At 36.6% G+C, this 16614-nt stretch overlaps 1 protein-coding gene across 5 annotated transcripts in view; it reads right to left on the minus strand.

Moving 5' to 3' along the window:
* LOC141387265 (uncharacterized) overlaps positions 1-2990 on the minus strand; it is a 178977-nt gene extending 175987 nt beyond the window's left edge. For all 5 annotated transcript variants that reach the window (XM_073956713.1, XM_073956701.1, XM_073956690.1 and 2 more), the window contains exon 1: positions 1719-2990. In XM_073956713.1, the coding sequence (XP_073812814.1) occupies positions 1719-2826 (1108 nt within the window). In that variant the 5' untranslated portion in view covers positions 2827-2990. The remainder of the gene's footprint in view (positions 1-1718) is intronic.
* Positions 2991-16614: the final 13624 nt, after the last annotated feature.

Genomic DNA, 16614 nt, shown 5'->3' on the forward strand with positions numbered 1-16614 from the left:
ATATGTATGTATGTTAAGATATAATGTTTTTGGCAACTTTATTGACTAGAATGCCAGAAATATTTTTGTTACAAAATTAACCGTCGTGCTGGCAATTAAAAGGGTCTTTGAGGTGCCTTTGGGATTGATTTGGTCCTTTTTTTCAAAGATCATCAAAATTATCAGATCAAAATATTATACAAATTTGTTTGTCATAAAATTTTACTATTTCACCTAAACGCCAGGAAGTGACCTTATACTATATTCTCACATTCTTATTAAACAAAAATTTCTATATATCTGCAATACAAAACGAAACGTGCAAATTTGTACAGGACGTTTCAACGGAAATTGGTAAAAAACTCTTCACTTATTCTGAAATGATAAGGTACACAGTCCAACTCGTTCTTATAGGCCATTTAGATATGTGTTCATTAGCCGGATTTAGCGCCTCTACCAGATTAACCATACACTCGTATTGAGTGGTATACAACTCTGTTTGTTGCAACATGTTGCTAGAAAAGTACCAAAAGTTCCCACGCAACTTTTGCTAGTTGTCAAATGCTTACCAATCGCCAAACAATAAAAACAGATATTAAAAGAAGGAAATCGGAAATCTATATAAATAAAAATCAAATGTCGTTGTATCAGTTGAGAACCGCTGGACCGATTTGGATAATGTTCGTCATAACCCAACTTAGGCTTTTATGCAAAGAAAATTTTACCACGCCCACTTTTACGCCCACTTTTTATAATTTTTCAATTTTAATCTTTTCTACAAAAACTACTGAATTGATTTTACTGAAGTCTTCAGGGATGTAAAGGGATAGCCCCCACTGAAAATAGACTACAAATTTTGTTAAAAATTAATTTGCGAGACAATTGTGGTTATGTCTCCAACCCTACGTACTTATTTGGGACCCAAAGACTTGACAACGCCCACTTTTTAATAGGTCTCATAGGAATTTGATGTTTCACGAAGAACTGTACCCAAATTTCCGCAGAAGTTCAAGTTTATTTTGCACCATCTTCCTTCTATCATTCCTTTTTCATTAAATCTTTATAAATCTAATAAGAAACTGTCAACTTATGCCAAAAATTTAACGTATTATAGACAATTATAGGCCACAGTCTTTAAAACTTTTTATTTCCCCAGTATTAATGACATCGTTTGACCAATTTAAGCGTTTTAAACTTGAAATGGCTTTTATTCGTTCCAATTTTAAAGAATCGTTACAGTAGCATTCAAAATTTGCAGTCGTACTCAAATTATTAAAGAATGTGCTATTTCGGTGAAACACTTCAAACCGTACAAATTTTGGGCTTTTTGAAAGAAAATTATAAACAAAATGTAACGGGACTTTATCGAAGCAACACTTTTTGTTGAAAGATACTTCATAAGTGTACAAAATAAGATATACAAAAATATCGCAGGATATTCGACTAATGTTAACTAAAATGAAGTAACAAATAAACATTTGAAATGTGCTATTGAAATGAAACGGAGTGTATGTATTGCTCACGGTTACTCTTAAAACTAAAATATCACAATAAACACATATTTGTTAACAAAACTTTGAACCCCTAAATGATTCCCCGAATTAGTGTTCACATTTGGCGATTTCAACCCTATGTGCGAATTAGCGGCATTTTCTAGTCTAAATATAAATATCTCTACTTATTAATATTAGTGGCCATGTATGTGTAAATTTACTTAATCTGTGGGTTCTTTAACTTACCGTTGTGAACACTGTCGATATGATTCCCATTCTTATCAACTGGTAATTTATTGTTGGAAAATTTTCTTGTTTCGGACGTATCGATTGTATGTTTGTAATCGATAGAATTTTCTTCATCGTTTTCATGTTCTTCGGTTTCAATAATAGGCTCTTTGACTATGTTTTCAGCAGTGCCAATCTCCAAAAAATCTCGACCTACCTCCGAAGCAGATAAAATTGCGGTAGAAGCTGAAGTGTACGAAGCCTCTTCAGACACATTATCATTCTCCAGCTGATTCAATTGCAAATGTGGAACTGTTTGTAAAATTTCACGTGGTTTTGTAGGTGCTTCCCCTTTTCTATACGTCAAAAACCTCTTAATACTTTTTTGAATAATCGTAGCGGCTGTTTCCTCATTCATTTCACGTTCCGGAAGAAACTTCTTATTTTGTTTCATTTCTAAATATTTACGAAAACAACGTTGTATCACTCGAGCCGAGTGGTTATTTTGGTCACTTGACACTATTTTTTGGGTGTCATTGCATTCATTAAAAGAAGGACAACATTTGTTCGTGTTTGAAAGCCCGATATTTGAGAATACAAACGACGGAGAATGACCATTAATTTGTTGGTCTATCCCAAAGTCTTGACCCAAAAATCGACCACAAAAACATTTCACGAAAGGCGTATACATAAATCGTTCCTTATTTCGAAAGTAATTTTCATATGCGTCGTATGTTATTTCTTTCGAATCACATCCTTCATTGCAATTTCTTAAATGACGGAAATATTCTAACGCAAATTCACACAAATTTTGTGGTTGTTCTCTTAAAACGGCTTTTATAATTTCCTTTATTAGTTCAGTCAAACCTTCAGGTATAATGGAGTATGCCAAAGCCATTGGAACGTTATAGTATTGTGGAGTCTTAACGTTGGAGAAGTCGTATTTTGTTAAAGATGGTTCAAAGTTTTTAACATCGTAGTTTTCTTTTTCGTGTAAAAGTGATAAAAAATAATTCTCGGCAAAACAATAAATGTTAGGTGGTTTCTGCTTTAGAATTCCCCTAGTAAGATTTTTCATAAGATTTCTTAGACCTTCTGGAACCCTTGGTCTGGTGTCCGTAGCCATGTTTACTCAAATTCACTTTTTTACGAACTAAATACGCATTCCTTCATTACAAATGAAATTGTGTAACTGCGGAAGTCACAAAACCATGGAAACGAAACATATATAAAATGCAAGTTTCCTGGACAACCATAAGTTAACTACTACATTGCACACCGTTTAATGGCAACCCAAAAGTTGAATTAGTAGTACAGTTGGAGTAGTGTGGATACATACATATGACTCATTTACTCAAAGAATGGCATAACTCCAAAAAATGCGTTTTTCCGAGTTAGCTATTTCTTTTTTCTACGACTTCTACTTTATCTTGTATCAAATTTTCATGTTGATGTCTCTAAAAATCAATGAGTTTTTTTGCTTAAATCAACAAAAATATTTTTTTGAGTTTATGAAGCACTAAAACACCTCAAATCCTTTTTGCACAGAAATTTAGCACTGGCTAGCTCTTTGCAAAGATGTGTAATAATTTTTTTAAGATGGGAAGACAAATTTCAATCGGCGACTTAAAACGCGTTTTTTCTCCAAAGTAGATTTTTTGAGATGTGACACTCTTTTAGTAAATGAGCTGCAGTCGAACTTCTCTATAACGTAGCACTTGGGGACCGAAGAATTACTACGTTATAGAGAAACCAAGGCAAAATGGTCAATCGGACCTACATAAATGAGTAATAAAGAAGCAAACGTGTGTATATTAAAGTATAGAAATCGACATTATCATGGTCTTCAATCGTAACATCTTCAATATTATTTTTTGTCATAGAAATATTATTTTCTTCAATAACAGCAGCTTCTTTAGTAGCTATACTTAGAAAACCAGCCTTTTTAAAACAATGGTCAGTTGTTTCCCTTCCGAGCAACTAGGCACTTATTTTTAAGTAATTATACCCTCAGCCTTTAGGCTAGAAGGGTATATACACTTTGATACGAAAAATGTCTGTCTGTCTGGCTTGTGCGCACGATAACTCTCGAACAGTTCAACCGATTCGAACCAAACTTTTGGGTATCGTAATAATTTGTTCAAACTTAGTTTAAGATCGAAGATGGGCCATATCGCTCCACTCCTTCTGGTACCTCCCCCACAAAAGTTCAAAATTTTTCTGTAAAATGGTCTGAACGATAACTCTCGAAGGTAGCAATCGATTTGGTCAGAACTTTGCACATCGTATTATTCCTTCCAGATACAGATCTGGTTCGAATATGAACTATATCTGTCCACTCCTTCGGGTACCTCCCACACAAAATTCGGATAAAGTGAAGCTTAAGGGCTCCTCGCGGATGGTTTTGCAACTTTTTTCAGTAAGTTTTCCTTGCGGCTCCCTTTATGACGGTACAATTTTTGGCCTAAAAGCTCTTAGAAACCCTAACGGCACCAACCAAAATGGCAAATCCGCAAGATAATCCTCGGAGGGAATTTCTGATTGGTGCTGGCTTTGCACATAGTATTATTTCTTCCAGTCATGTATCGGTCCACTCCTTCGAGTACCTCCCACACAAAATTCGGATAAAGTGAAGTTCAAGAGCTCCTCACGGATCGTTTTGAAATTTTTGTCAGTAAGTTTTTTTTGTGGCTCGCTTTACGACGGTACAATTTTTTGCCGGAGTAAATCAATAATTCCTGAGATATTGGCCTAAAAGCTCCAAGAAACCCTGACGGCACCAACCAAAATGGCAAAGCCGTAAGATAATCCTCACATGGAGTTTTTGATTGATGCAGGCTTTGCACATCGTATCATTTCATCCAGTCCAGTATGGGATTGAAATATAGACTATATCGGTCCACTCCTTCGGGTACCTCCTACACAAAATTCGGATGAAGTGAAGTTTAGGAGCTCCTCTCGCATCGTTTTGACTCTTTTTCAGTAGATTGTTGGAGCGGCCTCATTTACAATGGTACATTTTGTTCCGGAGTAAGTCAATACTTCCTAAGATAAGGGCCCAAAAGCTTCAAAACCCTGTCAAAAATGTCTTTCAAACTTGTTTTAACATAATTTAATATTTTGAGTCCTTTATGAGGAAGTTTGGTTGCCAAAAATGTTTGGTATATGCCAATGATTTGGTATAAGCCCACGTTACGGTACCTACAGATTTTAAAGCAAACTCGTGATATAAAATCAATATATTTTATATACGGCATAATTATTGTGTTTGGTTTGGTTTTGTTGTTTTTTCTTGGTCAGTGGCTGAGGGTATTTCTCTGTCAGCCCAGCTGACTGATAGGTTAGGTTAGGTTGAAAAGAGGGTGGGGGGAGATACACTTAAGCCAGAATAGGCCTGTTGTGCGCTCTAGACTAATTGAAGAAAGGAAATTTTAGGAATTCTGTGCCCTTAACAAAATCCCTTAAACTGTTTAACATCATTTACCGTTATCTGATTAAGTCCCGGTATAGTGTCGGTCCCTAAAGACTGGGACCTGATATTTGCGAAAACTGGGCATTGGCAAAGAAAGTGTTCCAACGTTTCGTCGTCCTCTCCGCATGCCCTGCATAAGCTGTTATCTGCGCATTTAATTTTATGCAATAATCGTTTATGGAATAATCGTTTATCGTATTTATGCAGTCCAGTACAGTTTTCAATTTTACGGTCTTGGATGTTATTGCATTGATTGCCATTTTACTGTTCGTAAGGACGTTAACGGTAGTTGGTCTCGAGTTAGCATTAAACCAGTTCAGACACTCTGTGATCGCCCTGACCTCCGCTTGAAGGACCGTATTGTGATTCGGCAACCGAAGAGAGATTTCGGTCTCTGGTTCTTCAATAAAAACTCCCAGTCCCGTCCTCCCCCTAACATCGAGCCGTCTGTATAACAGTAGTTTCCAGGAGGCTTTCCAGCTAGGGTCCCGCCGATCCACGAGTCTCTGTCAGGTATTAATGTTTCACACGAGGCTACTACAATTGTTTCAGGTATACGGTCCGAATTAACGTAATCCATTGACTCCCCCGTTGTTACCTGTAGAATTTTTTGATGGTATGTTACGTGGTCCTTTTCGATCCACTCGTCTGTCGCCTTCAGCCTTATGGCTGCGATGGCAGCTTCATACCTTATCTGAATTTCTATTGGGTGTACGTATAGAATAGTTTCTAGTGCCCTCGTTGGTGTTGTCCTCATAGCACCACTTACTCCTAGGCAGCACATTCTTTGGACTTTTTGTAAAATTTTTATATTACATTTTTTATCCATCGCTGCCCACCAGACTACTGACGCGTATGTTAGGATGGGTCTAACTACGGTTTTGTATAGCCAGTGCGTCATCTTTGGATTGAGACCCTATTTAGAGCCTATGGCCCTTCTACAGGTTGACCAACATCTGTATGCTTTGTTGGCTCGTTCTTGGATATGATCCTTCCATCTAAGTTTCCTATCCAGGATTACTCCCAGATATTTGACCTTATTGGAAATCTTAATAGTCTTGTTAAGGAAAACAGGTTCCTCGATGTGACCCAGTTTTGTTTTCCTAGTGAAAAGACATATTTCTGTTTTTTCCGGGTTTACGTTTAGACCTCTTGGTCTAGCCCAGATATATGCAAGTTTTAGAGCCGATTCGGCCCTTCTGCATAACAAATTAAGGTTCTTTCCCCTCAGAAGTATTATAACGTCGTCTGCATAACAGACTGGTTCAAATCCCTCTTTGGTTAAGTAGTCTATTTATGGTAGTAACCCACAGGAGAGGTGACAAAATCCCCCCTTGTGGCGTTCCCTGACCAACTTTATCCCGTTTCGTTACGTCGTGTAGCCCGCAACTAATCCATCTATTCCTTAGCATATTGCTTACCCAGTTCCTAAGGGCCCGGTCCACATAAAAATTATCTAAGGATTGGATAAGGGTTTCAGTGCTGACGTTATTGAAAGCACCCTCGATGTCAATGCATACTGCCAGTGTATACATCTTCTAGTCGAAGGTGTTTTCGATGTGGTGTACTACCTCATGTAAAGCGGTTTCCACTGATCTGCATTTAACGTATGCATGTTGTTTATATTTAAGCATATCGTTTGGGATCTTGCTCTTAATCATGCTATCGACTATACGTTCCATGGTTTAGAGTAAGAAAGAAGTTAGACTTATCGGGCGATAAGACTTAGGAATTGCGTAGCTAGCCTTTCCAGGTTTAGGGATAAAAACTACCCCCGCCTCCTGCCAGGCATTAGGGGTATACGCATATTTTAAGCATGCGTTGAAGATACCAGCTAATTTGGACTCCTTTTGGAGGAAGACGGAAAGACCTGGTCTGGTCCCGCTGCTTTAAAAGGATTGAAACTGTTGATGGCATCTTTAACCATTGTTTCATCAATGTTTGGTGCTTCGTCCGTAGCATTTTCCCCATCTGCCGATATCCCTACATTTGCCGTGGTGCACGGCGGGAAATGCGTATTCATCAAAAGCCCCATCGTGTCCTCGATTGTTTCCATGTTATTTCCCATATCATTCACCATAATCTCGGTTTGTGTATGGGTTTTCGATAGAAACTTTTTTATTTTAGATACATCATTTACGCTGTCTACCTGTTCACAAAAGAGTTTCCAGGAATTGCGCTTTGCTGTTCTAGTCATTTTGTTGTATTCTTTAAGTTTTGTGTGATAGTTATCCCAGAATACAGCTAATTTTTTACGTCGAGCTCTGTTGTAAAGCCTTCGGACCTCTTAGCTTTGTTTCGAATTTCTCCTGTCATCCAGGGTTTTTCGTAGGCAGATTTCCTCTCTCGAAGGGGACAACTTTCTTCGAATGACTTTACTAAGACCTCCGTTATAATTTTGACATTTCTGTCTATATCTTCCGTGCTTGAGCATTCATGGCTATCGTGTCCTAGCCTTTCTTTTATTAGTTTTCCAAATTTTATCCAGTTGGTTTTGGATTTGTTTCGGAAACTTATAGGTTTCGGCGGTGGCCGAGTTAGTTCAAATCTTATATACCGATGATCTGAGAAGGAGTGCTCTTTCGAGACCCTCCAATTCTGCACATCGTTTATAAGATTTTCGGAACATATTGTTATATCTAATACCTCTTCCCTAATCTTGTTAACACAGGTGGGTGTATTCCCTGTGTTAAGTGTTATTAGGTCGTTAGTATTCTATTGAAGTATTCTAAAAGGGCGTGGCCCCTTTTGTTAGTATTAGTAGTTCCCCACGTTCTCGGTTCTCGGGCGAGACCCTGTATTAGCATAAAAAAGTTGGTAATTTATATGGTTTAGTCCAGAGACCAGGGGGGAGACTTCTCTCATATCAATTAGTGCACCCCGATTCATATTAGCTCAATGATATGGGACCTACTGTTTATCACCGAGTCCCAACGGCGTGTCTAAGACACCACTTGTAGAGAAGTTGTACAAGGCTGAAATACTCAGGAAATGTCGCCAACATTACTGAGGGGTATTTTGCCACCGTTGAAAAGTGTTTGATGTTGCCTGGCCGGGGAACCGAACCCACGACCTTCAGCGTGCAAGGCGGGTGTGCATACCATTGCACCACGGTGATGCAGAGAGAGAAGAAGAGAGAAGTCTCCCCTGTCCCGCCTGGGATGTTTGTGGAACAATTATTATTATTATTATAGTCCAGAGACCTTGTTCTGAATAGTCCATGGTTCCTGGATCAAACCGATGTGTACTTTACCTGTGTTAAATTTGCTCCATCAGTGCCATGGTTGCCGTCTCGCTCCGATGGAGGTTTATCTGGATGACTCCGATCATTGGTCCTCCAGTAAATGGGATTCTTGGGAAGCGCCGATTTCAATGTCGGCTCCCTGTAAGTTGTTGCTTGGAGGTGAAGCCTCCTCGCTGTTATTTTTGGCTTCCTCGTTTACGCCGATGCTCGCCTTTCCCGTTTTGAAGCGGACAGCGTTTAAAACGTAGTAGGCCATGCCCTTTGTCTTTGTCAGACTGTACATGGAGAGTTGGTCAATTCCGACCACAAGGAGAGTACCATCTTCATGCTCCTCCCTGTGGAAGACCTCCCATCTCTTCACATCCAATGTCCTGTTCTGACGGCCAAAGACCCCGAGCATGCGTTCCGTCTCGAACTTTCTGCCTCAACCTCGGACAAAAACGGATGCCTTAGTTAGTTGAGGAATTTGGTCTTTCCTCACCAGCTTGAGTTTGCCGCTTTCCCATGGAGGTCTTATACTGACAATATCATTGAGGGCGGCAACGTTTGCATCCTGGGCAAATTGGTAAACAATCATGTCCCCTTTGAATTGGATCTCCTCCCTGCATTAGGTGATCCAAAATTAAGTTATTGACTTCATCTTCAATGGCTTGAATATGGTCCTTGGGTAGCTTGCCGGAACCTCTACTGGTGTCGATCACTGCATAGCAGAGCTCGTCCCTGTAGCGTTTCTTTGCTACCTTGGCGTAAGATGGCGGCTCTTTACCACTTTCCGCAGCCCTGTTCCTCTTCCACTTGGTCCGGGATTTCTTTACGGAAACCCCAGGTTTTGCAGTCGATTCCGCGGCCGGGCACACCTTTTTCATGTTCGCGCTCACTTTGTCGCCCTCTGCCAAGGGATTCTCGGAACAGCTTCCCTTGCGAGTTTCTTGACGCGGCATGCTCAAATCATTTAAAGGTGTGGAGCTCTTTTTCTTTTTGTTGGATTTGCAGTGTTCTGCTCTTCAGGAGATCTGATCCTCTTCCTAGCTTCCGAGGAAGTTGAGGGAGTGTTCGTGACCTCTTTAGGAGCATCCTGCAGAATTGCCTCTTTGCTTGCCTGTTGCTTCTTGAGCTTGCGCCGTTGAGCCCCAGACAGCTGTTTTTTGTGTGTTGTGAGGTTTTCAAAGCACTTACCCACATCATCGGCTGTGTGCTTGTCGCATTACCTTCGACCACAGATGCCGAGGCACCCACATCTGTGGGAGAGATTTGCTTACGATCGCATGATGACGACGGGGTGTGACTCGTAGGCAGATCAACAACACCCGCCGGTACTGGGTTTATTAAGCCCTGCACCGTAACTTTATTTACTTTTCTGACTTTCATCATATTTGTTTTTTTTTTTTTTTGGAACACCCCCGTAGTCAGTTTTTTGTCCGCGGGGAAAATAAATTCCCAGAGGCAGGTGATCTCACTACTTCGCACCGAAAACAGGTCATACCACAAGTGATTTCCCTAGTTAAGAAACGAAGTAGTATGATCATCCACCTCCCCCTACCCGTCGGTGGTTACGCGCCCGGTAGGTGAACTGACAAACACCCTGACTGATATGTACTTGTTTTCATTCTAAAGGCGCTGGTAAGTGAGCTTTGCTTTTTTTAGTGTACACTTCAATGAAAAGATCGTTATGAATGTATTTTGAGAAATTTTGACAAAAAAAATTCCTTATAGAGAGGTTATTTTGTGTGAGAATTCACACTTGTGCAATAAAAACACTTCGTTGTAGAGAAGTTTTCGTGGGAGGGAAGTTCGTTATAAAGAGGTTAAAATAGGTGAAAATGGCCTAAAAAAGCTGTGTTTTCAATTTTCCATCGTTATAGAGAAAAATTCGTTATGGAGAAGTACGTTATAGAGAAGTTCGACTATATATGTATAAACTAGCAAGTGCTCGTTACTTAGTTATCCACGAATCCGCATGAGAGAATAAGAAAAAAAAAATAGACCAAAAATCTGGATATAGTTTCATCAGTTCCTATTTAAAACTTTTTGTTATCAAAATAAAATCTGGTAATGCTATTTAGAAAACGATAAACGGTCTACTACATAAGTCATTGAAACTAAATCAACAACAATACTTAAAACTACATACATATGTATTTGTACTCCACGTCAAGGCTTATTATTCGGAGGGTCAAAACAGTAGAATTGTACAGAGCCTACCCTGCCAGCATTTGGAAGTGACTCACTCACTCCCTCGCCTAGGAAGTTACTCCGGAGACACGCCAAGGAAGATCGTTGTTGAATTACACAAACAATTTCTATTGCCTTCTTGTGATTACCTTTTTATCGCGTATGGCGACACTTCGGAGTGACTTCTGAGCGACTTCTAAGGCGACTGTTTACATTTATTTCATGATCCCTGCAAGCAAAAACTATCGCAGAAGTGACAGGGCGATGAAAACAGTCGCGGCGATAGTCGCGGAAGTCACCCTGGAGTGCCCTCCGTTGTGAAGAAATGAACCACGCCGGCGTGTCGTCCTGGAAGTCACTCCAGGGACACTTCTGGAAGATCATTTCCGCGATAGTTCTTGGAATAAAAAAAATATTTTTTTCCATTTATTTTAATTTTTTTATTTTTATTGTTTTTTTTTTTAATTCTGCTTATATTTTTTAATTTTTTTATTCCTATTTTTTAAGTACGTTCTATTAGAGAAATTACTTTTTGGAATTTCCGCCTACAATAATTTTGTAATTTTAAAAATGTGATGTTTTATTGCCTGACTTGGGAAGCGAACCCAGACATTCAGAGTGCAAAGCAAGTATGCTTACCACTGCACCACCGTCTCATATAATAATCACATAGCAAATGTTCTATATTTGTTCTATGTGTTGAATCATTAAATAAATGTAAACAATCGCCTTGGAAGTCACTCAGAAGTCACTCCGAAGTTTCGGCATACGCGATAAAAGGTAATCACAATAAGGCTATAGAAATTGTTTGTGTAATTCACCAACGATCTTCCTTGGCGTGTCTCCGGAGTGACTTCCTAGGCGAGGGAGTGAGTGAGTGACTTCCAAATGCTGGCAGGGATCCAGCACATTGAACAAATATAGAACATTTTCTATGTGAGTATTAAATGAGACGGTGGTGTAGTGGTAAGCATACTCGCTTTGCACTCTGAAGGTCCAGGTTCGGTTCCCAAGTCAGGCAGCATAACATCACATTTTTAAAATGACAAAATTAATGTAGGTGGAAATTCCAAAGAATAATTTCTCTAAAAGAGCGTGCTTAAAAACAAATAAAAAAATAAGTAAAATGAAAAAAATAAAAACCGCCAATCCTCCTAATAAAAAACAAAAGTAAAAGAAAAATAAATTAAAAAAAAATAAAAAAATATTTTTTTTTGAATTTCCAAGAACTATCGCGGAAACGATCTTCCAGAAGTGTCCCTGGAGTGACTTCCAAGACGACACGCCGGCGTGGTTCATTTCTTCACAACGGAGGGCACTCCAGGGTGCCTTCCGCGACTATCGCCGCGACTGTTTCCATCGCCCTGGGCGACACGCCTAAGTCACTTCCGCGATAGCTTTTGCTTGCAGGGTACTAATCTAAGAAGCACTTCATTCAATATGGTTCGATTATTTACTTACTATATTATTGTCATAAAAATAAGTGAATCTGTGCAGATGTCTTAAACGTGTCAAATAGTAATTAGGAATTGATTGAAATTTTTTGGTGTATGAAATACATTCCGGCGAAAATATGTATATATTTTAAATTTGAACCAATTTCATAATACATATCGCTCGTTTACTCAAAGAAAAACGCGTTTTAAGTTGCCGAATGAAATTTGACTTTCCAACTTAAAAATATTTTTAACCAAAAAATAAAATAACTACTTAGACCCTATTTTGCAAACAGCTCGCCAGATATCAGTGCTAAATTTATGTACAAGATCAAGCATGATTTGAAGTGTTTTAGTACTTCATAAACACAAAATTTTTTTTTGTTGAATTGAAATCGATGAGTTTTGACGGCTTCACACCATAACTATCAAAGGAAAGACTTTCAAAATTAGGTCCACTTCCAAAATGGACTATATCGGTCGATCCTTTCAGATATCTTCGTAGAGAAGTACAAAATTTTTGCGCTTTATCGAAGTCAAATTTATGAGCGCAACATAAGCATTTATTCGCAACGCCCACAATTGTGAAGTTTTACATTTTGGGTATATGCTATGATTTTTTGATTTTGGTTATGTAGCCCGTGTTCGATCTGTCTACAAATAAAAGTCTCAACTCACACTTGTTACTTGTTTTGCAGAAAACAAAAGTTAAGAGTTTTCATAAGTTTACCTCCGCTGTGCGGACAGAAGTGATTAGTCTTTGGGCATAGTCCTTGGAAAGTTTGTAATATCATTGATTCCATAAACATCTACTCGTACAATTAAAATGGAAATAAGCGGAAACAACAACCATTGAGGTATCAAATGGAGTTTTTCGACTTAACCTATTTTTTCGAGAATGTTTTGCGTAGTCTCAAACAGAAATGCGAGTTGGATTCGGAGTCTACGAGTCGTAGTTTGTATCGCCTGACTCCTGATAAAAATATTTTTTTTCTTAATGTAATTTTCTGAATTTTTAGTTGGCTTTCACGAACTCTGTTAGTTCTGGTAAAGAGGTAAAGTTTTGGTGTTTTTATGACATAAAAGGATATTATTATCTTACAATAATACAAAACTTTTTTAATGGGACTGAAGTTAATGTGTGATATCTGGATATGTACTTTAATGAAGAAAAGGCGTTATGATCGGGCCGAACTGTTTATATCCTCCACCACATTAAAACACTGTATATCTCTATTCGACATTTTCGGGAATGCAGTGACTGTATTTGAACGTGGATCTATTTTCACCACTTTTTCTTGGAGATTCTCCCACCAAAAGGATTTCCAAACTTCATATTACAGACGATATTTTTAAAAATCCTGCTAATATAATATGATAATACAGAAAATCTTTCGAAAACGAATAGGTGGAGCTATATTAGCAATTCTCTGTGTGATTTAGAACCCAAAATGCCAAATAAGAGCTTATGTGGTTGAAAATTCTGTGATACACCACAACGAAAAACTATATGGGCAATATTCATTTGAAAGATTTTTTAGTTATTGCTTCAATTCTGTTGGAGAATTTGGTTAAAATCTTTTGTATGGGGACTATACCGAATGTGGTCTGATATGATTTTGTTCGAAATTTAAATTTTTTTATTTATATATTTTTATTGTACATTCATATTAAATAAATACAAATATGTGTATGTCCCGCAAGTAGCAAGTTATACTTAACCAAGAGTTGAAAATACAATACAAAATTCTATCCTTAATTCAGAATCAAGTTTAAATTATTTTTAATATTTTTCTAATCAACATCTTGGCAATCGTAAATTAATCATATTCCTTGTATTGCACTTGATTTTGGCAGAATGAAATAGTATGATACCCGATATTTGACAAGCACTTCAAAACAGGAAGTATGTTTTTACCCATTGGAAGAGTTGGAATGTGAAATAATACAAAGGTAAATTAAGGAACACCAACTTTAATGCTTTATTTTGTAAACATTGTAAGAATTGAAATGTAGCGTTACTTCTATTATACCCATACACTGTTACCAAATAATTACGATGCGATTGCAACAAACAATTATATATCATGGACTTCAATTTAACATCAAGTTTGGTATTAAATTTGTAGAGCACACCTAATGCAGGCAGAGCTGCCAGATTATTTTTATGAAAAATCGTCAAAATTACAATAAATAAAATAAAAATCCTCAAATCAACTTTATAAAATCGTCAAAAATTAAAATACGCACATTCCGATATATTTAAATATTTTTTTTATCAAAAGAAACATGCAATGGATTTTCAAGTTATCAAACATGTTTTTGCTTCAAATAAGTAAATTAAAGGAGAAAGTGAATTATTTTCAAATAAATAAGTGAATATGCAATTTCGCCATTAACAAAGTTATTAATTTTTTAAATAAATATTTGAGTTTATCATTTTCAAAAAGTCGAGTTTAATCAATGTGTCATAACAATTTGTTTTGTTAAATATTAAATAATCGCTGTTATAAAGTCTACCCACCATTAAATCCTTATGAAGATAATTTCGATATCAAAAATAAGTACGTATTATTCAAACATTTCCTTAAAATCCAAAACCTTAGTTCACGAAATTCTGAATGCAATATCTGCAGTTCCTCCTTGTTCATGTGAAAATTCTTTAAGGAATTGCAAAAAACAAATTATTATCGTAGTAAAATTAGTAGATTTTTGCAGGTTTTGAAACAGAACATAATGTATGTTCAATATAAATGGGACAAACTTTTAAGATTGCTCTCAAAAAATCTATTTTAATTTTAATATTTCGTTTTTTTAAATAATCTGGCTTAACCCAATAGTTGTTGTTAAGCCGGACTATTTTGAAAAAAATCTTTTAAATTTTAAAATTTTTTTATTGAAATATTTTGCGAAGAAAGTCTTATATTAAGTTTACATTTATGAAATCAATTCCTTTGCGTATACGTCATATGTAAACTAATCCGAAATCTACTGGATTTCATTTGACGTTTAAGTAATGGGATTGACCTTGAAATCAAGTGGACTTCGTAAATATAAACGTACTATTAAGGCCGATATAAGTTTTGCATTATACATAAGAAGAGTTCTTACTCCAAAATTTGTGTAAAAAGCTCAAAGTACAAAAGTTTACGCAGTTATCTTCCAGAAAAATAAAAGTAGTAGATTTTTGTAGGTTGCGGAGCAGAGCAACAATTCCTTTGAAATTTGCAATTAATTACTAAAATTAACAAAATATATTTGACCAGTCTTTACAAATTCATGTTTTAAAAAGTTACTTATCACTGTTTTAGCAAAATAACTGAAAATCGTCATTTTTTGGGTAAAAATCGTAAAATCGTCATTTATAAATTTTTGACCAAAAAATCGTCAAAATGACGATAAATAGTCAAATGTGGCAGCCGTGAATGCAGGGGCTATTTTAATTTTTATTGAACTGATGTGCATATCCCATGATAAATTGTTTGGCAAAACCACCCCGAGATATTTAACATAAAAGCGTTAAAACCATTACTAGCAGTTGTTGGTTTAATTGTACTACCTTTGTTTTATTAGGGTTTAATACAAGACGATTTAATCTAAAATATTTAAATAGTATGGCAGAATCTCGCTCAATTCTAGCTTTTAAATATAAATCGTATTTGTAAGGATAAAATAGTCTTCTCTGCCTTATCCCTCGGCAAACAATTCCAAATTTTCTCCACTAATAAATTAGTTGTTTTAAAATATTAGAACAACAATTATGCCATACTATTTTGAAAAACAAAAATTGCAACAGCTATCCAAAAAAACCCCAACAATGTTCAATTAAATTAAATTTAAAATTTTTGACATATATGTATATCGATAACATATGTATTTCCTCAACCTCGTATCTTAAAAAATACAATTTTTCTGGAAAGATAAACAATATTAATTTTATAGTACATTAAAGATGGGGTAAAAGTTTATGTACAACTATTAGAAAATTGAGTACTTTAACCCAAACACTGATGTATCAAACAATATCGTTTTTATCTCTCCTGAAAAATTTTATCTTCTAAGACATGAGGTTGAGGAAGTAATGCGTGGATATGTAGTTTTTCTGAAAACCATAGATATTTATTCCTAAATGGAAATATATCATTCTCTTCACATCTTATGGAAAATCTTTTAAATGTATATCGTATTTGTAAGGATAAAATAGACTGATGTCCTCCACAAGCACGAATAATTTTCCACTCAGCTGGAGGTTTAAAATCGGTAAAAACTAACACCAATTTTTCTACAATCAGCGCAGCACCAATGAACTCCCCTGTTGTTTGAAATGGCGTCAGCAACTAGCCCAGAAATGTCACTACATTTAATATGACAATTTTCGTGACACAACCAACAAGTTACCATCCTTTCCAAGTCAGACTTTATATTGCAATTTTTATTCAAACAAGACATTATAACGTGTTTTTAGTTTAAATTTAAACGGCTTTTTAAAGTTATTGTTTGCCTTCGAACCCTGATATAAGGTATTGTATTTTTCGAACCCTGATATAAGTCAAAGAATAGACAGGGTGATATACGCAACAGGTGCAAATG

Source organism: Musca autumnalis, unplaced genomic scaffold (genome assembly GCF_047663935.1).
Source record: "Musca autumnalis isolate F117 unplaced genomic scaffold, ASM4766393v1 scaffold_1, whole genome shotgun sequence".
NCBI lineage: Eukaryota > Metazoa > Arthropoda > Insecta > Diptera > Muscidae > Musca > Musca autumnalis.